Genomic DNA, 22,490 nt, shown 5'->3' with positions numbered 1-22,490 from the left:
AACAGCACGGATAAAAGAGTCTAGTTTGCATGAAAGTGAACGTAAATTTCTAATTGCACAAAGCAACATGTCGTATTTAATCTGCGGTCGCATGCGCATACATGCTCGTGCTTATTTTTGGATGTTTATGCGTGTGTGTCAAAGCAGGGGAGGTCGGAGCCGAGTGCGTTACTGAGGTCCAAACAGAGTGCCAATAAGCTCATGCAAATGAGCATACCGCCTACCCTCCAACATATGTGTCCAATGAAAGGTGAATGGCCCTCCTGTCTCCTTTCCTCACAATCAGCCATGATGTCACCATGAACCCTCACTGAACCGACCTCTGTCAAAAAACCCCTCTCTCTTCTCCGCTTCTTATTTTCCACCTTTTCCTATTCCACTCACCACGCTGCCTCCAAGTCCAAATTCTTTTGGTGAAACCGCATTTTTTCTTTCTTCTTTTCACCCCCCACCCCGACATCAGACTCTCTCGCTCTTTCTCTCTCTCTCTTTCTGAGGCGCATTATGGCCCTGGCTGTCTCGCTCTAATTGAATAAGCACAAGTAAAGCCCACTGCCAAAAGTACCAGGATGTTCTGATTAAGACAGACTTTGTTTAAGAAGTGGCCTTTCAAAATTGTTCGCAGGGCTAGGGAAAGGAAAGTTTAGAGCGGAAAAAGTATGGATATAAACCCTAGGAAAAGTCAGGGAAGGAAGTTACTTAAAGATGGAGAGGGAATGCTGTGAGGCAGGAGAAGAAGGGGCGGTGGGGGAGCGGGAGAAGCCGTCTGATCCACATATGGAAGCAATTCTGTAATTGCAGCAAATCTTTGTGCTCAGAAGGAAAGGTCCCCTCCTCAATGCTTTCGCCTTAAATAAAACTACCATTGTGTCCGAATGGCATATTTTCCAACACCATTTGAAACAGCATGTGACACTACGCCTTTGTAAGATGAATGAGTATCAAAGTAAAGCGGCTCTTTGTTCTTCGGGAGAAAACAAAAATGCTGGCATGGCGAAATAGCTGCAACGACACATGTTGCACTCTTAAGATGCTGCAAATCATGCGAGGAAAACTCAAAACAGGGCCTCCGTGAAACTTATAATATAAAGGATTTGAAAGATTTTCTAAACTTTCCACCCCTAGATCTGTTCAGTCACGGTGCCTTTTGCAGGGAGCTCGGTATAAACTTGTTAAATTGTTTATCAGCCTCAGAGAATTTGGCATGACTTCACATACAGAAATCTTTCAATAAAGGAGCAGATAGAGTTTGAGCAGGTAAGTGTTGGTGGGCAGGAGGGAGAAAAAGATAGAAGATGACAGACACTGATGGCTGTCTGCCTAGCCCGGGGCACAAGGTGTTTCTACTGTGAGCGTGTTGGCAACAGCCCCTGTTCGGTTCCCAAACACTACGCTCTCTCTCTCTCTGTAATTATCAGCGTGCCCTGCCATAACATGTTCCTCGGTGCGTGAGTTGCCCACAGTTATGGGTTCATAGCTGCAGAACAGAGCTCCAAATTTAACACAGCCAATTAACCCTGGCAACTGTCAAAACACCAAAGAAACAAGGTTTATGTTAGGCGCCGCATTCTGTCCAAATTATTTCTTTCTTGTGCAAAATATATCATTTCAATCAACGTGTCAGGCACACAAGCTATAATCAGGCTTTGTTATGGTTTCGCAAGAAAAAAAATTGCAAGGAGCAAGAAAGTTCCTGCCTTTAATAAAAACACTTCTACTGTCTTGATGTCTAAATAAAGCAATTTGTTATGTTTCTATATATTTGTATACAAATGCGTGGCCCAATTTTTAGTTTTAAGAATCTACTTGTGAGATTACATGTTGCTTTAAATATAACTTTGAGCCCCAGCTGGGTCAGGTGGCCTTTCTCGCGTGGAGTTTGCATGTTCCTGTCCCCTCCCACAGGCCAAAAACATGCAAGTTAGGCAAATTAGAGATGCCAAATTGTCCCTCCCCCAACCTGTGTCTGGATTAACATTTTTGAATCAACTTGCGTATGGATTAACCAGTTCTCGCCATGAATATAGCCATAGATGCTGGAATGGCGTAAAGAATAATAGAGAAAGAAGAAATCTAACTTTGGGTTTCTACAAGTAGATTGAAGAGTATCATTATGTTTACATACATATACACAATTTTAACTACAAAGAATTGAGGTTGTTGTATTTTTGTATAGACGACAAAAAAATGAAACATACCTGCTATAGCTACATTTTCATGAGCATGATCTCTCAGCTTGTCATGTTTAATAGCCACTTCTTGCATTATAGTGGCCTCTAGTGGTAAACGATAGAACTGCAATGTAAAGCCACAATGGGTGTTCATGTCGATACTGCGTAAACCTGAAAATTAGCATCGACAATAATATGAATAATGCTAAACTAATTTAACAAAAACTATTTTTACTAACCTCAAGTTTGATGCAGTCAACTAGAACACACAGTGTTGACCAATCACACGAGCCATCAAACAAATATTTCGTTTGCAGAAAAGGATTAAGTGATTGGCAAAGTTGTCTCATGGTCAATGCCAAAACCAGTGCATTGATGTGCCTGGTACAATATCACATGAGCCTACACCCCCCCCCCCTTCATTAATCTTTCTAAATTGTATTACACGTGCAGTCCATATAAGACGCGAATAATGCGAAGAATTCAAAATTTTCTGGACTTACTAACTTACTTACTTACTAACACTAACTATAGTATAAATTTAACTGTCATTTAAGGTGTAACATAAACCCTACACAATGTTAAAAAACGGATGTAACTTTCTGTAAATTAATTATTTGTTAAACGACGATCATTTCCTGTAGACCTGTGCAACATACTACAGTACAGACGCGGGTCGTTTCTCAATCCGAACGCTGCAGCCCCCGGAGGCCGCACTGCCAGGCTGCTTCCTTATTTAAAAAAATTAACAATTATGTAGTTGACTATTATTCTTAGTTAATTGTTGTAATATGCTTATGACTTGCGAATGTAATGTTTCGTTAACTTAAATAAACCAGGCTTGATGACGTATGCAGCCTTCATATGCGACCTTCGCAGGCTGCAGCCTTTGGATTGAGAACGTTTTTTCTCAGTAGCTAGGCGCCTGCGATCTAGTCCTGTGAATCGTCATAATTTTGCGCGTTCTCATTGGTTGGTTGTCATGAGGAAAACCGTGCAGTAGCCAATGGACGAACTTGATAGGGATAGTCCCGCCCACTTTGATAAATAGACACCGAGTTTTTTTGCTTATTATGCAAATATTTTATTAATTAAATTACTTGTTTCGTTTTAATATTCAAATAAATATAAAATAAATGAATGGAAATTTGTTGTTAACGCTTGAGAAGTTTGATCGACACATATGTTAAGCCTTTTGTGTCAGTATTTACATTGACATTGTCATATAGACATTTATAAATGAATAATTTTTTTTTTTTTGGGTTTATATAATTGATATGCTTTTTCTTTATTTATTTTTTTTTAAATAATTGTATTGTTTTGAGGTATAAGAATAATTTGTTAATTATTATGATTTTATGTTTTGTGTGATTTGTATACTTGAATTTATTTTTTTGTTTGATGTTCTTTATGCATAATTCGAAAAAAAAGTATTTCTTTTCCAGTATTTTGGTGTTGCAAAACCTGCCTTTGGACCAGCAGCGATGGTTAAGCGAAATGCTATTAAACATTAGCCTACTTTCAAAACTTTGTATCAACCCAGACTAATATAGTGAAGAAGCCTTTCATCAACCTCTCCAACACCTTTACCCAGCTCAAAAGCAGGTAAAGCCGTGGCACATCTAGTTCTTTCACTGTTTTGGTTGGTTGGTTGGTATAGTTTGTGCTGTTGTTGTTTGTCAATCAGCTGATATTGTTTATGTAATGGTATTTTTGAGCAGACATGCATTAATGACCTGACGTGAGAGACGTTCTCCACAGCTTTTAACTTAAGAGTTATTATGTATATCTGACTGCAACAAACATGGCGTTTTAACCTATTGATTATAGTTTTAGTTTTATTTGATTGTTTTCCACAAAATATGTTATAATACAAGCAAATAACAAAATATTGAAATGTTTTATATAGTGAGTCTGTCAGGCTGCTTTTGGCTTTAATAAATATGATCTGTTATAAGTTATAACCATATGATCTTTATGTACAGCGTGGTTTTAAGAGTGGCTGCAATGTGTATGTAAGTCACAAGAGGGCGTCATTACACTGAAACAGAAAAGGGAAACCATGGTCGTTTCTCAAATGGAAGGCTGCCTCTTCAGGTCGCATATGCAGGCTGCATACGTCATCAAGCCTGGTTTATTTCAGTTAACCGAGTATTCATAAGCATATTACAACAATCAATGATTAAGTAAGAATAATAGTATTTTTTTATTATGCTTTAATAACATATACAGAACAATACAATATATGAAAACAGTACACAATATCGTGGGTTACATTAGATAAACATAAAAATAAGGAGAGTTAAGCTAGCTTAAAGGATTGACACCATTGTAGAGTCTTACAAGCAACAGTCTGTTTTGAGTTCCTTTTTGAGAAATGATGGTAAACACACAGCAGTAAGTGATCATAGACTTCCATAGTAGGAATAAAAAAATATGATGGAATTTAATGGGTACCGTCAACTGTGTGCTTACCATCATTTTTCAAAATATTTTCTTAGTCATTTATCATAATACTTCCAAAATATTAAAAAATATATTAAAAGATTTCCTACTATGGAAGTCAATGGTCACTTACTGCTGTGTGTTTGTTTACCATCATTTCTCAATATCTTCTTTTGTGTTCATCAGAAAAAAAGAAATTCATACAGGTTTAGAACAACATGAGGATGATGATGACAGAATTTTCATTTTAAAGTGAACTATCCCTTTAATATTCTGAAATTACGTCTTTATGACGCATGCAGCCTACAAATGCGACCTCCGAAGGATGCAGCCTTCTGTTTGATTAACCTTCAAAATAATTTGTGAAATGATTTGTCTATTTTATTCCTTTTCCCTACATCATTTAAAACGGGTTGTCATGTGAATTACAGTTATGTAAAAGAAGTAAAATTTAAGATGAAAGTGCAAGAACAACAATTTCTTCACATTTCAAGCAAATGTGACAACAGGAAGCTGACATGCATTAAAGGGGTCATATCATGAAAATCTGACTTTTCCATGCTTAAGTGCTAAAATTTGGTCCCCAGTGCAATCTAGAAAATGTAAAAAGATCAACCCAGTAACTTAGTTTTGATAAACCATTCTCTGTGAGCATGTGAAATAGGTAAATTTAGCTCCCCTTGTGACGTCTGAAAGGAATAATACCGCCCCTTAATCTGCACTGCAATTTAGTGCAGAGATCAGCTCATTTGCATTTAAAAGGACACCAAAAATGTTTTAACATGTTAAAATAAATTGTCTTTTGAGCTTAAAACTTCACATACATAATTTGGGGACAACAAAGATTTATTTGACATATCAAAAAAGTCTTGTAAAATGTCTCTTTAACGGTGATCATACCGTCATGTATTTTGTGCATTTACTGACAATGCGCCTGTTTTTCATGGTGTGCACATGCCAAAAGAGATTTTAAAACAAGCGCGCCAAAAAGTCACGCAGAGGCCCGCCCACCGTCCATGTGCATGCCGCTCATGTCGCTTCGTCTCACGCTGTGTTTTGCATAAAATGTGTGTCAGTAGGACAGCGCCTTCCACGGCACATGCAGAGGGCACATGCAGCGTGTCTTTACCAGCGCATAACACGCTCGAATAAGCGCATCCAGCTCAGCTCAGTGCTTACACACCCTCCAATGAACGAGCACGCAAGGATAAAGAGGAAACTGAAACCAAGGAGATCAAGAGGCACGTTCGAGTGAGATAAATCCCCGTCAAAGAGAACAACAGAGCTTGACGGCTCCCACTAAATCCAGTCACATTTGCCAATCACCTGAAAACGTGATTGATGTGGGTGTGTACGGGTGTGAGTGTAAGTCGAGTTTGACAGCCCCGCAGAAATGCTATGGTACTTCAGTGAGACATCATCCCAGACCTATTGCGTGTTGCATACAAGATAGGAAGCGGAGTGTACAGGTAGACTTGCGCTAAAGGTGCATCTGTATACCTGTGTGACCGTGCCGGACGTGACAGTTCCGCGAGGGTATTTTTACCGACTATTTGGCTCCACTGCCAAATGCTCTGCGCGAGAGAAACCGCTTGCCTCATTTGGGCTACACGCTGTATGCGCAGGAATTTCGTGACTTTTCACCTGTTTTTATCCGACTTTTGCTTTCACATACTGAGAGACTTTCGTGAAGACTGATTCTTTTGAAGACAGAGACTCTATAACATCAAGAATGGATAACAGTCCTGGTAAGTTGCTTTATATTATTATTATTAGCGTATTATTGTGATTATTATTAACAATACTATTAGTACTAATAATAATGTCGTAGCCTAATTGATAAGAATAAAAATATCAGTGTAATCAGTTTTATTTTCAATGCAAACGTATGCATTTATACCCTGTTTATTTTGTGTATATTTTTTATAAATGCATTTAAATGCACTATGCATTTCATTTGAAGCTCTTGCTCCTACTGAAGTATCAGATGAGGATATTTTAGTGTTATCCATGGGATTCCCCTGCAACAATAAACAATTATTGTTTACATGATACAGACTGGTGTGCAATATATGGCAGATGTCATATATTTTCATGTTTTGATAATGCGCTTGGTATTCTGTATCTGCTTCACGTGTTTGCTTCAATGTGCATCTGTTTATAGTATCGGTGTGTGAATCATATAAATGATGGTTATAAACAGTAAAGTACCACGAGTAATTGCTTTTATCTGTTCTGTCATAAACTCTGTGCGATTGCTTTCATGGAATCTGTTTAGAAACCACTGTATATTTATTCGCGCCTGCGCCAACAACTTCCTGTTCCAGGAAATTAAAACAAACTCACGTGTAGATACGGCCAAGCTAGTTATAAGACCGCTGTAAAAAAAAAAAAAAAAAAAAAAAAGACCGCTGTCAACAAACTAAGGCATATCAGCAAAGTGTACCAATGCAAACTAGTGAAGTCATTAACACACTAAAGATTTTGATAATACATTAATTTGTTCGTTTTGCGTTTACAGTCTTTATATGGAATATATATTTATTTGCATGCATTTCGTCTGTACTGTAACAGTGCTTTCATCAAAGGAGGTTAACCGGCTAAGCTGATTTAGGGAAGTGCTAGACTGGGGTTAGCCAAGGGCCACTCACATGCTGGTTCAGTCAAGGTCCAGTTCAATATTGACGGCTGATTCACATACAGAAGCTGCAGTCACGTTTCGGGACAGGTGATAAAACAATGTCTCGTGCTTGGCACACCCTCTCAACTGTATGCAATTTGACAGAAAGCTTTAATAACATGTGCACGACACCATAACGCGACACACCTGAACAACAGACCAGTCATTAAAGATAACGGAAATAATAACAACTCGCATGACCTTTGAGAGGTATGCATAAGCTCTTGAACAGGGAAACACGTTTCCTTCTTGTTAAGTAAACAAATGGGTGGACCTAAAAGTTGCCGAATCCGATATCATATGCATAGTGCAATTTATTATGATACATTTTTATTCTTCTGTACAGTACATTCATTTATATTTACATTTTACATGTTTTGATTTTAACACCTGACACATAAAGTGTATGCTGTTCAAATAAGAATGTATTATGTTTTTAGAAAGATATGAAGTTAATAAAACTTCATTCAGATCAATAATAGTATAAGTGATACGAATGGCTAACACAAATATAGTCACCTATTTGGTTTACACATGATATTAATATTAAGATAATAAGAGCAGTGCACTAGTTAAAAGGCAGACGTTTGTCACTTATGCAAAAACTGTGTGAACTGTGGTTTGATGTACTAACCTACTGACTTTAGACGCTGTTAAACATCACCAATAAAGCTTTCCCATAATATAACTGAAAGACATTAAATTATAAAAATAGGTCGTTTAACCTACTGGCAATGAGTTTTAATGTGTTACTTAATTATATCACCCAAAACTAACAATATTGTGACGTTTATGGATCAAGTCCAAGTGATGCACGTAACCAGAGGCATTATTGAAACAACAGTGTGCATGTAATCTATTAAACTAAGCCAGAGCAAACAGGGTGAGGCTTCACTATTAAATATAGCAGCATGATTTTAATTCATATCGATTTTTCAATAACAGTAAAGGCACTGGGTTTTTCTGCTCGTGGCACCGCAGCGCGCGCGATATCTTCCCACAGAACGCATCCCCTCGCGCATACAGTCTGTTCTCACGTGCATGCGCTCGCTCAGCCGCGTGCCGCGCGTGATTTACACGCCCCCGCCCTCTCGGTTGCTTTCACTGACTCTGTTTTGATGCAGATTGCGCGGTGGAAAGGGGGAGGTTGGTCAGTGGGTCAGCGATTTCATGCAGTCAGTGTAGAGCCTCATCACGTTTCCCCGCCTCATGCAACTTTTTATTTGATGCGTTAAACATAAACAGAGCCTCATGACAGCTGAGAATATTCTGCACTGCACATGCATTGCATTAAGTAAACATTTTAGCATTTGCTTTATGAAATGCGAGTTTGGGTTTTTTATAAATAGTTTTTGCTATATAACACCAGGTACGATTATATGTGTAATCATATGTCATTAGTTAATATTGGATTTTTTTTTACATTGAATTTTGAAATATTAAACATTGAAATGAACTTGCACACACTCATCTCATTTTTGATAACATGCATTTTGTCTAAATGGTATATCATTTGTACGTTGCTTTGGAGAAAAGCATCTGCTAAATTAATAAATGCACAAATTTCATGCATCACCTGTCCCTTTAAATTTAGAAATGTATATCAGGGCAAATCCACAAGGCAATGTTAAGTATTTCAGGTGTTCGTCCTATATAGGGAGGGAGTGAGACAAGGGCAAAGCACAGGGAATTATTGTCTCTGTAAAGAACTCACGTTTCTACGCCTGCTGTTTGATCACCAGCAGATTAGCATTTGCATGGGTAGCATAAGCTCACAATGAGCTACCAAAGACCTGCTGATTCTTCAATTAGTGCTTCCTCTGACCTCAATTTATACTTGCTTGCAAAGACATGCATGGCCGAAACTGTACTGTACAGCATTATTGTTCACCACAGTGTAAAGCAAGCAGGTTATTTTTATGAAGGGCTGGACAAATTCGTCATCACACCTATTTAAGATGAATATAATTAAAGCCTTATATTGCTCAAAAACAGCTGCGCCTTAGAAACTACCATGCTCTGTTTTAATTGAGGGCACGTCCTGTTATCGTGCAAGCGTGTCATGCTCTTTTTAAAACTCTGTGGCCTCACATGCAGGTCCAGGTGTCGGTATTTGTGTGTGTTTGGGTGGGGTCACAGTTGGGCAGGACTAAGTAACATGGTCATAGGGCTCTTTATAACAAGACTAAACCCCAGCACTGTAGAATGTCAATAATAAGTCCTACTGCACGTGCCAACAGGGATCCCAGAAACACTTGAGCTAAATAAATACCACGTGCAGCGTGGGAAAACACAAACACAGCGGTAGGGAGGTATTTGACGGAAGTTTACCACGGAAAGGTTCCACGTGGTGGTGTGGACATGACAAATCCACGTGAAGGACAGTGAAAGGAAAACTGTTTAGGGAAATGAGCAAATCGAGTCACAGCAGTTGCAGACTTTATGGCCTGTGCCAATAATGTTGTCCCAAAGTATGTCCTATACAGACATGAATGATACTTTTGAGAAGCTTGTTGCTTTTTACATTTTTAAGTGTTTTTGTCTTGTGGATGATGAAATGAGCTATAACATCCCATAGATTTTCCCATAGTGGCCATATAAATATCTGGAAAAATCTGGACATTCCTTATAGTTTAATTTTACCCAGTGATAGAGTTTGTGAATATTTTACCTTACCATGGGTTGAAACAACAAAGCACTTTTAGGTTGGTGTGTCACATCCCTAAACACCTTTGTAACTCCTTTCCAACAACTAACCTACTTCAAAACAATAGAATAATTCTAAATGTCATGTCAACTTTAGGTAATTCTTTACATTTACATTAGGCGTATATTTAACGTATATATACGTATATTTATCCAAACCCACTTACTTTACATTCTTTATACTATTTTATTCAGTATGTGTAATCCCTGGATTCGAACCCACAATGTTTACGCACTGAAAGTACTGAAAGTATATGGTTTGCGCGTGATACTTTCATGGCCCATATCTGACCGACTCTGTCCTCGGGTTGTTTAAAAAGTCAAACCAAAGCCCTCGTGCACATTCTACCGAAACGTGACTATCAGTTGCCAGCCTTTGGCAGGAAACGCGCGCGTCCGCCTCGGAACATCATCGCAAAGGAAACACGCGGCATCCGCCGGCGCGCGCGCATCCCCGTGATCGAGAAACTCGCGGTTGTTTACACGAGACTGCGGATTTGGTTTGGAAAGGGAACGGTGTCAGGAATCCATGTGAGGCTGCGGTCAGGTGTTGTGCAGTTGGCTGGGGCACTATGCCAGCGGAGCCGTGCCGAGCTATTATTGGAGCGGAGAGGCGAGAGCGCGCGTGGACACGTGAGACTGTGCCTCAGATCATCCCGAGCGCATGACCGGGAGGATGCGATGGGATGCAGAAAAAGAGGTGAGAGAAAAAACAAGCGGGGGATGGAGTGCAAACACGAACCTGGTTTCATTCCAGATAGCATAGGGATGGTGTATCAAAACACATCCAGGCTTATTTATGTGTATGTTGCTGCCCATATTGTATTATTTTGAATACTGCGGTAAATTAATTTCATCAAACACTCCTACTGTTCACACCTTGTACACGTGTCAAGGATTGGACAATAAAAGTAAATTGAATTGAATCAAATGATCTCAATTGTTTCCATCTGAGTGAGTAATGGTGTGTTTGCAGAGCAATGAGGCACCTTACACGTGACTTATCAGCAGCATCAAACTTAAAGGAACACGTTGACATTTTGGGATTTTAGCTTATGCACTGTATCCCCCAGAGTTAGATAAGTCTATACATGTCTTTTTCATCTCCGCGCGTCCTGCAACCCAGTCCGACGCACCCACCGCCAGCCCAGCTCAGCACAAAGACCGGAAGCAAACGGCTCCAGCCAGCACACCGCTCACAGCAAGCGGCAAAACAACGCGAACGTTTTTCTGTTTATATGTTGTGATTTGTATAGTCACAGCGTGTACAAAAAACAAGGTCATATGAGACACATCCATCTTTTAACCGTATACATACTGGGGACTATATTCTTAGAAGACGAAGCACTGCTACTTGGGCTGAGTGATTAGCACAACTTTGACCGAACTTTCTGCTCCTCACCAGGGGGCTTCTCGGGTGCTGCGAGCAAATCAATCCGCCCAAGTAGCAGTGCCTCGTCTTCTAAGAATATAGTTCCCAGTATGTATACGGTTAAAAGATGGATGTGTCTCACATGACCTTGTTATTTGTACACAGTACACACTGTGACTATACAAATCACAACATATAAATAGGAAAATATTCGCGTTATTTTGCCACTTACTGGGAGCAGTATGCTAGCTGGATCCATTTACTTCCAGTCTTTGTGCGAAGCTAAGCTAGCGCTGAGTGCGTCAGACAGAGTTACAGGACGCACAGAGATGAAAAAGGTATGTATGGACTTATCTAACTCTGTGGGATACGGTGAACAAGCTAAAATCCCAAAATGTCAGCGTGTTCCTTTAAACCTGTATGATCAGCACTGACCATTAATTTGACTCCTATAGCTCCAGAGCGGATGCTTTACATTATGCATTTAGCAGGTGCTATCCAATGCATCTTGTCATGCATACTTTTTATAAGTATGTGTGTTCTCTAGGATCAAACAAATGACCTTTGAGCTGCTGCAATGCTTTAGCAACTTAGATACAAGAACACAGTCCTTCATTCATTCACATTTCCAATGTAAAAATTTAAAGACGAGCCTGCCAACTTCACAACCACGCCGGACTATGAACAATAGCAGCCGAGTAGCTTGATTAAGCAGTGCACCTTTTAAAAACAATTGTTATAATTAATCATAATAGATGTAATTGATATAATTGATCATAATTTAAATTTCATGGTAAATGTAATTTAGCGTTGTGTAATAAGACTCAACTTGGTGTGGTTATGTAACACAAAAACGTTTTAATATGGTTCTTCGAAAGGCGAGCATATAACAGGGCTCCAGACTGCCACCAAATGGTGGCATTTTGCCACCAAAATTTGAGAGTGTGCCACTGAATTTTACATCCAGTCGCACATGTGCGACTAGTAAATTTGACCTTTTTTATTGATGTGACACTGAATTTGAAACAGCACATTGTACTTTCTGCATCTATCACAATAATAATAAGTAATACAGTGGAAATTAGTAGAAATGTGAATATTTGGTTAGCATGTTGTGCCCCTAAATTTTCTGGTTGCGCCCCTAAAGTTTTCAGTTGGGGCCACCGTGCTCCTAGTTTAAAAAGTTAGTCTGGAGCCCTGTATAACTACATTAATGAATCCTAGAAAACACGTTTTTATGCATTATTATGCTAAGGTAATGCAGACCTTACAAGCGTCCCTTTAAAGCGATTGTTGTTATATTTTTAGGGTGTTTGGTTATACCTGCAGCTAATAATGCCTAATGTTTGTGTTTCTACAGGGAGTGTGATTCTGTATGCTGGTAGCAGTGGCAGTGCCAGTCCAAGTCCAGGAAGCCCTTCAAGTGGTTATCAAACTCAATCTCCATCCTCTCAATCCCAGCCCTCCTCTCCAGAAGAAGTCACCTTCACTGAGATCGGAGCCCTCAAGCAGCAGAGAGGTGGAGGAACCCCATCTTCTCCAAAACTGGTCTTTCAGTTCCCTGAGGTCTACAATAACTCTTCAGCAAGCTCAAACCAGCATAACTACTCCCACCCCATTGCTGGCAAAAGGCCGTGTGGGTTCACTGGGACATTCACCAGTAAGTAACCAGTAACCAGGCCCTAATGTTATTTTAAGAAAATATTTTTTACATTTGTGTCCTAAGCTCTGTATTTCTCTTTCCGTCAACAGAGGCAGGAGGCATGGTGCTCCTGTGTAAAGTGTGCGGAGATATTGCATCAGGATTTCACTATGGCGTCCATGCGTGCGAAGGATGCAAGGTAAGATAAAGGAACTGTTTGAGATAAAATAAACATCTTTAAGCATCGTGGGCCATCGCATCACTTTGCACGTTTGTGTCCGCAGGGCTTTTTCCGGCGAAGCATTCAGCAGAACATTAACTACAAGATGTGCGTGAAGAACGAAAACTGCATGATTATGCGCATGAATCGCAACCGATGCCAGCATTGCCGCTTCAAGAAATGCCTGTCTGTCGGCATGTCCCGTGACGGTGAGGATTTTGCATTGATACATGACAAATAACGAAAAGTGGTACTGTATAGCCTAGCGGCACGTCATGCCCTCTCGACCTACTTTCCTTTTTTAGTCCTGCACCGTAGGTAACTTTCAAGAGAGAGTGAGTTACTTTTAGTTTGGCTGTGCGCTCGTTTTCGTCTCTCTCTCGTCCTTTTGTGGTCCCTCTTTTTTCTCAGTTGCTACAAACCCTTCGTTCCCCCACCCCCTTGCGCGTTCCCGAAGCTCTGCCCCCGATCCCTCCCAGAGACAGTGATTTATGAGGAAGGAGTCGTGCGGTCCCCGAAGCGATCTGTCATCTGGAAAACTGCAGCAAATACAGGAATTATTTTGAGAAATCGGAACGAGGGCAACTTGATTACCACGCTCGTGCCCTTATGAGATTCTCAGCAATTAATGTTGCGCTGCAGCGAAAAATAACCTAAGGATGTAGAAAAATCTTAGCCTTAGATGCTCTCCAGTGAAACGTTAATTCAATGTTAAAAGAACGCTGAAAAAACGATGTCGTATGATGGATGGAGGTTTTCGGAAGACCCAGATAAAAAAAAACTGTCACCCATATTATACTTGCACATTGTGACCTATTTAAGCTAAGTTTGACTTGTGTCAGGTTCTCGGCATTACCAGCGTTACGGGTGTACCAGTATAAGCGCAAAGTGGGCTGTGTTGGTGGGTTGCACCGGATCAGTTTTCAGAGGGCACCACCACCATAAATGAGTCCACCGGGTGCAAAGCGAAGGGGATAAACAGTCATTTTAACCATGGTTCCTGAAAATGTTAGGGCCCACAACCTAGAAACCTGTTTCTTTGACAGGTCTTGCACAAAACAGGAAAACCTCATGTAACTGCCTCAAAACCACAATAAAGCAGACGCCCTGATTTCAGTGCAGTCAAAAGTGTATTTTTGGTTGTGTGATACAAACAAATGTTTGGTTTGACACGATGACATGGTTTCACTTCCGCCATTGTCACATTGTTCTGTAATTGATGTACAGATTATGCTTATTTAGATGACATCAAATTCATACCAAGAGTTATTGACCGAATTCTAGTTCATCAAAGGGTTGCAGGTCAGACGCGGTAGAGCGGTCAAGCGCAAGTGATTTTAATGTTAAGTCAATGTGAAGACACTTTGACGTGTGTTTGGAGGTCTCGCGGCGCGAATGAGGCATTTAGCGTGGCGCGGTAGACGCGATTACGCCTCATTCCCGCATCTCGGGAGACGCGAATTTGACGCCTCAAATGCGGCTGGTGTGAACCCACGTTTAGGAATGCTACAACTAACGATTATTTTTGTAATCAATTACGGTAATCGGGCTATTATTTTTTCGATTAATCGACTAAAACATATTTACTAAATTAGATTATTGCTAAATTCAAAAGTTGACAACGAATTTCATTATTGATTATTATCGATTAGTTGTTGCATCCCTACAAAATATTTTGCCATTTTAGCCTCAGAAAAAAATATGCTAAAAATGTTCCTCATATTGTTTAAATGCAGGTGCTATAGGACCTATATGAAATATGGGGCAGCGCTGCTCCTTCTGCTCGCATCTTGTATAGCAGAGTGTACCACAAACCTCATTGTCACCCTGATTCTACCACATGATGTATTACTCTCCTCTCTTCTCCTCTCTCTCTTTCTTTCTTTTTTCTTTCTCTCTCTCTCTCTCTCTCTCTCTCTCTCTTATCACAGTTATTAGTTTCTCTCCTAATTACTGCAGCATTGTCATCACGCTCAGCCTGACCCACTGCCCTACTTACGGCTGAAGAGATAGAGCGAGAGTAGCAAAGGGATGAGGAGAGGATGGGATTGAGAGAGAGATGAAGAGTAGGGGGAGCATGGTACCATAGATGCTATTTTTAAACTCAACAGCTGACAGGTTTTTAGATGAGGGAGTTGGTGATGGAGAAGAGAGTGAGGGGCTTGTAAGATGTAAAAAACGACAGCGTGTTTTGTATTTGTCCACATTTTGAACAAAGGCTAGGCAAGTTGCGTCTTGCACGGCGACTGGCCTATTTTTCTAAAGCAATGTTTTGTTATTGAATAAAATGTAAATTTTTGGGTGAACTATCCCTTTAAATAATTTCCTGCCTCTTCCTAGCTTTGTAATGGCATTGAATAGCTGTTTTCTTTCCTTTTTAAACCAATCCACCATTATAAAAAGGAATTTATACGACTTCTGTTCTGTGGGTTAATATTACGTTTAATTACATGCATTTCGTCGGATCGATACATTGTGTTTAAGTGTAAACACATTAAGATAAAAAATCGCAGCACACCGGCAGCACGTCGTTACGTAAGACAATCATTGGTTTTCGCAAGTCTATTGACTGGTCGTCATATGCGTCATGACAAAACACGACTATGGCTATTCAATGCCATTACAAATTTAGGAAGAACCAGGAATTTATTATACATTTGTACTGAGCTGTTTACACTTTGGACAATAACGCTAACTGTAACTTTTATTAAAAATCTTTTTAAATGAAAGAGAATAGCATAGTTCACACCACAACTCTAATGATAAAGATACAAGGAACGATATCGTTGGGATAATTTTTCTAATCAGATTTTTATGAACGATAAACCAGTGACAGTCAATTAAGCGAATTAATATAATGTTAGGGGTGGGTACACCAAAGTGTTTAAATGCGTCTGAAAACGGCACGTGGATGCCGCCTGTGGGCGCTTGCCAGCGTTTGTTCAGCTGAGCGCTCTGGTTGCTATGATGCTTCTGTTTTGTATCCAGTCGTTGTATGATGCGCCAGTTGGTTGTTGCGGTATTTGTCCCGCCTCTCCTCCACTGTGATTGGACGGCTGAGTGAAAAGTGACATTGACGAGCTGAGCGTTTCACCCAAAGTTGAATTTTTTTTAACTGTGGGCGCTCGACAGTTAACGCGGAAAAAGCGTTGGTGCTCAGCGTGAAAAATAAATGCCAGCTGCTGCCATCTTTGAAAAGCGCAGTGCTTTTATTGGAAACAATTAAAAACATACGCCGGCCGCCGCTTTAAACGCCTTAGTGTACACGCCCCCTTATCGTCCAGTAATGTGTGGATGCTAATATAGTTAACGTTATCGTTAAAGTGTGAACGGCTTAATATAAATATTAGATTTTTACCGTTTTGGAATCCATTCAACCGATCTCTGGGTCTGGCTGTACTTCTTGTAGCATAGCTTAGCATAATCCATTGTATCTGATTAGACCATTTAGCATCATGCTCAAAAATTATTATAACCAATGATATTACGCAGCAGCCGATAATAGTCCCCTTAGTAACTTTAAATAGCAGGGGACTATTTTCAGGCACTGCTTAATATCATTGCGCCTCCTGCAGCCCTGTTATAGCAGCAAAGTCCTTGATTATTACGCCAGAATAAGAGTATAGTTCCTAGCCATATTTGCCTAGAAAATCACAACTTTTAATTTTCTGTTGGTCTTAGTACACGATGTAACTACAGAAGAGTCAAGTTTTAAATAGAAAAAATATCCAAACTCTTTGGTTATTTTTGAGCGCAATGCTAATAGTCTAATCAGATTCAATGGATTATGCTAAGCTATGCTAAAAGTGGTAGCGCCAGACCCGGATATAGGCTGAATGAATTCCAAAACTGTAAAAATCAAATGTTTAACTCTAGGGGAGCGGTCCCTTTAAGTGAACTATCCCTTTAAGAGAGTATTAAAAGTCATCTTTGACTATACATTGTTTTTGATTATACGTTTTTTTCTTTTCACCCCCAGCTGTACGTTTTGGCCGCATCCCTAAACGTGAGAAGCAACGTCTGTTGGATGAGATGCAGAGCTACATGAACAGCCTCAACGAATCATCTAGCATGAACATGGAAACCTCCCCACCACAGGAACCGCCCACCAGCCCCGACGAGAACCAATCCAAAGAGGCCATCGGTGCCTTATCCCGAGCCTACCAGGACATCTTCACGACCGCGCAGGACCGCATAAACAAAAGATCAGGCAACATCAATACCAGCAGCAGATCAAGCACCTTTCAAAACAATCCTTCTCAGGACGCCAACTATCCTCACGCTAACCCTCATCCGGGGTATCATTCGGCCACCCAGGAAAGTTTTCGCTGCCAGGTTTCGGCTCCCACCGAGAGCAAGTGTCCAGTCTCACTGATGGACAACAATCGGTACACCTACGCTCCTTCGTTTAATCAAAATCACAGCCAATCAGAACCCACTCAGACCAACTATAACAGCTACCCGGTTGGCGAGTCCCAAAGCCAGACCTCGTGTCCGTTCAAGCTACCCAACGGCTCCAAAGTGCTGGTGAGGAATATATCTCAGGACAGTGTTTCATTATATATATATATATCTAACAGTAATATTACTTTTACGGGGGTCTGTGTGGGGTCATTTGTAGCTAATGGGATTTTAGATTGTAATAAAGTAATAGATCAATGAATTACACTCTCGTAAAGAGCATGCAAGTCTGTTACACTGTGGTAATAAAACTCTTTTTCATAGGCCTGTCCGTTGAACGCATGCCCTGTGTCAGCACCTGGCGTTTCCAGTCAGCAGGTGTGGGAATCTTTTTCGCAGTGCTTCACCCCAGCTGTTCGTGAAGTGGTGGAGTTTGCGAAGGGCATACCAGGCTTTCAAGAGCTTTGCCAGCATGACCAAGTCATGTTGCTGAAGGCAGGAACTTTCCAGGTGATTACACACTCCTCATTACTCTTCTCCCATTTATATTATTTGTAAAAGCACTTAAGAAATTGTTTAATGGTTCTTCCATGTAACACAAGAGGAGATGTTGCTTTTTTGTACAATGACTGTTGAAGGTTACGATTAGGCATGCATAACGATTAATCGTGATTAATCTATAGCAGAATATAATTTACATATATATATATATGCACACATGCATGTTTATAAGAAATGTTTACATGTTTATATGCATTTGTATATTTTTGTTTAATTTATATTATATATAAATGTAAATACTTAATATATAAATATATATATATTTCTTAAAATTACACATGCATGTATGCACATTTATATATACATAAATATTATACACAGTTTACACTCATATATGATGAAAAAAAATTAATTCTACAATAGATTAATCGCGATTAATCGTTATGCATCCCTAGTTACGATAGATGTTAACTTTTTATTGTATGGAAAAGAGGAACATTCTCTAGCGCAGTGGTTCTCAAACAGGGGTCCAGGGGCCCCCAGGGGGGCCGCGAGATGGTGCCAGGGGGGCCCCAGTTTTATGACATTTTATAAAATACATTCATTTAGCATGAATTCTGTGTAATTAAACCTAAAAAAATAAGGCTACTAGCCAACAGCACTACTTTGTATAACTTAATATGTTTTGTTTAATTAAAATGTTAACTTTTAGAACAGTTTTTTGTCCTAAATTTTCTTTAGGGGGCCCGCGAAGAAGTGCACCGTACACAAGGGGGGCCACACGCAGAAAAAGTTTGAGAACCCCTGCTCTAGCGCATTATGTTTTACTTGCATGCCAGCATTAGATTTGTTGTTTTTGCAATGGTATACTAACCATAAATAGTGATTTCTCAGTCTCTCTATTAGAATACAACCAGGAAATTTTTAAACCATATTAAAAATCTTTAAAAATAAAATGATAAGAGATCAACACTTAAATATTGACCTTTGGCTGAAGTTTCCATTTTATTCTAAAAATTTTGCATATTTCCTGTGTTTTATGTTTGTATTTTAACTCTTTCCCTGCCAGCATTTAAAAAAAAGTGGCCAGCCAACGGCAGCATTTTTTATAATTTTTAACAAAAGTTTAATACCTTCCAGAAAATGTTCTTTTTCTAAATATATAAACATACAATATATCAAATTAAATAAAAGACTCTCTCCTTTCAAACAAGCAAAAATCCTATCATCCGATTCCTATCTTCATTTTTTTTGTCTTTTATCACCTCTCAAATATGGGTAGGTGTCTTCAAAAAGACCAAATTTCGAGCAAAAAGCTGAGATAAGTGCATTTTTGTAAAGGACTTTTGTTAGAGATCAGATTCAGAGCGATTATCAAAACATACTGTTTTTGGATCAGTGGATGCTTAATTGTTTTATAAAACAATGTAAAAGTGCCACCTAGTGGATAATAGTGGAAATGTGGATTGCCATAAAAACTGGCATGGAAGCATGGAAGCGTTTTCTCTTAATTGACAAGATGGTGGGGAAAGAGTTAATAAAGAGAGTGAAAAATAAATATGGATGGTCATTAAAAGTTTGCTAAAAGAACAAAGCTGGTGGTGGGCTATATCTTTTGCACAGTAATGTATGTAGATAAATGTTACATTTCGTTTCATTTCCTATTTTATTTTGTCTTGCAGGTGCTTATGGTGAGGTTTTGCTCACTATTCAACTATAAGGAACGAACTGTAACGTTTCTAAACGGGCAGACGTACCCTCTGGCGACTCTTAGGGGCCTGGGCATGGGCTCCTTGCTGGATGCCATGTTTGAGTTTAGTTCGAAGTTGTGCTCTCTTGGCCTGGAGTCAGATGAGATGGCGCTTTTTATGGCCGTGGTGTTGGTTTCTGCAGGTAAGGACGACAAAATTAATTGCGACATAAACACATGGCAACTATACTGTAGACCAGTAGGGGCTCGTGACTGCTCTTCCGAGGGGCACAAATTCAAAATATGTGTTTGAAATGTGTCATGTGTGTTGCTCGTGTTTTCAAAATATGTGTTTGTTGCTTCATGTGAACCATTTGCATTACGTGTTTTGTCAAAATAAGTGGCTGCTGCACACCATCATAAACCATAAACCCTTTAGACGCATCTGTAGCAGGCACTTATTTTGAAAAGACACGTGATGCACACAGGTTCACTCAACGCGGCGAACACATATTTTGAAATTACGAACCACACACAACGGACTACATACATGTTATGACGAACTTCGCATCGTGTGCCCTCGAAAAAAGAAGTCACCAGCCGCCACTGCTGTAGACCCTAGCAACAACATAGCAAACTGCTTCACCATCCAAACATCTTCATCATATTATAAATATCTTGCACATTAGCTTCTCTAAAGTTTTGTTGCGATAACATAATACAATATTTATGTATTGATCCACAGATTGCTCTGGCATTTCGGATGCAGTGGCTGTTGAACAATTGCAGGAGAGCCTCATCAAGGCGTTGCGCACCCTAGTGACCCGACGTCGTCCTGACGACAACTCGCTCTTTTCCAAGCTGCTCCTGCGCCTGCCAGATCTGCGCACCCTCAACAGCCTTCACTCCGACAAGCTGCTGGCCTTCCGCATTGACCCTTGAGCTCTTCCTATTGGTCGATACAGCTGCCACCAATCCCTGGCCAATAACGGCTTACTGACTTTTATCAAGAGGAAAAACGCTGTTGAGCAAGTTCCCATAGGAACCTTTAAGATAAGGAACATGATGAACAGATGCTCTCAGCAAGATCAAAATAAGACTTTATCTCCATTTAAGCTTTTACTGATCGTATGCATACATGCATTGGCCACGTATCCTGTCCTTCCATTCAGCTAGCCTCAAAAGCATTGATGTTTATATTTATCACAGAGGAAGCAATGCCAGTCATATCATCATAAATAAGCTTACCGCTGAACTTTGAACCATTGACCAAAAACGGGTCATTCCTTTGTACCGCAATATAAGCACAGAGTGTTTAGTCAGCAAGTACACGATGTATACAGTAGGATAATTTTAGGGACCATTTTAAGCCGGATGTGTGAGTGTATGTGCCTATGTGTTTAAGAAAGGGACTGAATACCGTGTACATATGCCATAGATATCATATATGCAGTTAGATCGAATACAAACTTCATCTGTGTTCGTATTAAATGTACACAAAATGTACTGTATCTACAAGATCACTTTACCATTTAAGTTGTTTGAAAAGTTACAAAGAAACAAGTAACTGGTTTTAAATGTCATTTCATGTTTGGAAATAGATAATGCAAGCGTCATATTTGTTCATTTGCATTTTATATCATTATCACAATACTGTATTTCAAGTATATTACCACCTATGAGTATATACAAAACCAGCAAACATTCTCCTACGCATGTTTTATAGTTTTTCTTGTGGTTTTCTTACTGTAAATATTGCAAAATTACATTATCAATGGATGATCGCAGTATGTGCAGTCGTTTTGGGACGTTATTGACGGAGATGGTGCATTTGGTGCCTTGTACGCTGTGGACTGTATATCTGTGCATTGAGGGAAAGGCCCTGAACTTTAAGCACCAGCAGAGACCTACAGGACCTTTATCAAGAAGACCTGCTTTTATCCATTGACTTATGGTTGTTGAAATGATGTTAATCATATAGTAATGTATATTTTGTAAATTGTTTTCTTCTGTAGAAGCAATATAAATATAAGATTATCTATCCTGTGTTCTGTGTATCTTTTAATAATGTATCAAATAAGCACATTTACATTTATTTATTATTTAGCAGATACGTATCCAAAGCGACTTACAAATATAAATAAAACCTGAAACTACATTTGAAGTATAATAATATTTTTCCATTGAAATTACTTTTAAGATGTTCAAAAAAATAAGACCTAAAGTTAGGGGAGCTATAATATGCGTGGTATATTATATTGTACTGCAGTGTGGTCCATTTAAATCTGTGCGGTAGCAAAAGGCGTTATAGTGACATCCTGTGGCCACTTGCGGAAGTGCAATTTCGAATCTAATAATGGTAGAGGCACACTTTATATGAATATTAATTCAGTCGTGCTAAAGTGACATTTACCTGTTTAGATTTATTTAAGCCTATGCAGATTTGTGACATTGAACATATTTAAATATATATGATCTTGTCTGTAAAATCCAACCTAAAGTATTATAATGTAATGATGAGAATAGGAGCATCAAAGTTTGATTTCAATCTTTGACATGACCTTATTCAATATATTAAAAATATCAATGTTATAACTATATAGGCACTGCAATCCTTTCATGCTTTTTCTCAGTTTTTTAGCAAAAAAAAAAAAAAAAGCAA

The 22,490-nt window shown here is 39.4% G+C and overlaps 2 protein-coding genes across 3 annotated transcripts in view; one reads left to right on the top strand and one right to left on the bottom strand.

The window, feature by feature from the left end:
• The window catches only part of rarga (retinoic acid receptor gamma a), a 68,688-nt gene extending 66,434 nt beyond the window's left edge, over positions 1-2,254 (bottom strand). Inside the window, exon 1 of the mRNA XM_055187446.2 lies at positions 2,199-2,254. The gene's annotated coding sequence lies outside the window, so the exon portion shown is untranslated. The remainder of the gene's footprint in view (positions 1-2,198) is intronic.
• Positions 2,255-4,765: 2,511 nt separating this feature from the next.
• On the top strand, positions 4,766-21,869 carry nr1d4a (nuclear receptor subfamily 1, group D, member 4a). 2 transcript variants are annotated; one of them, XM_055187443.2, is made up of 8 exons: positions 4,766-6,364; positions 12,735-13,034; positions 13,127-13,215; positions 13,301-13,445; positions 17,216-17,763; positions 17,962-18,147; positions 19,821-20,031; positions 20,574-21,869. In XM_055187443.2, the coding sequence occupies exons 1-8, from the start codon at positions 6,349-6,351 to the stop codon at positions 20,768-20,770; spliced, it is 1,692 nt and encodes a 563-aa protein (XP_055043418.2). In that variant the 5' UTR covers positions 4,766-6,348; the 3' UTR covers positions 20,771-21,869. The 2 variants fall into 2 exon arrangements, with proteins under 2 accessions (XP_055043418.2, XP_055043419.2); XM_055187444.2 differs by lacking the exon at positions 4,766-6,364 and adding an exon at positions 10,258-10,805.
• The last annotated feature ends 621 nt before the right edge of the window (positions 21,870-22,490 follow it).

The sequence above is a fragment of the Misgurnus anguillicaudatus genome, chromosome 13, assembly GCF_027580225.2.
Source record: "Misgurnus anguillicaudatus chromosome 13, ASM2758022v2, whole genome shotgun sequence".
NCBI lineage: Eukaryota > Metazoa > Chordata > Actinopteri > Cypriniformes > Cobitidae > Misgurnus > Misgurnus anguillicaudatus.
Note: the sequence above shows the minus strand (reverse complement) of the source record. Positions and strands in the feature narration are given on the sequence as shown.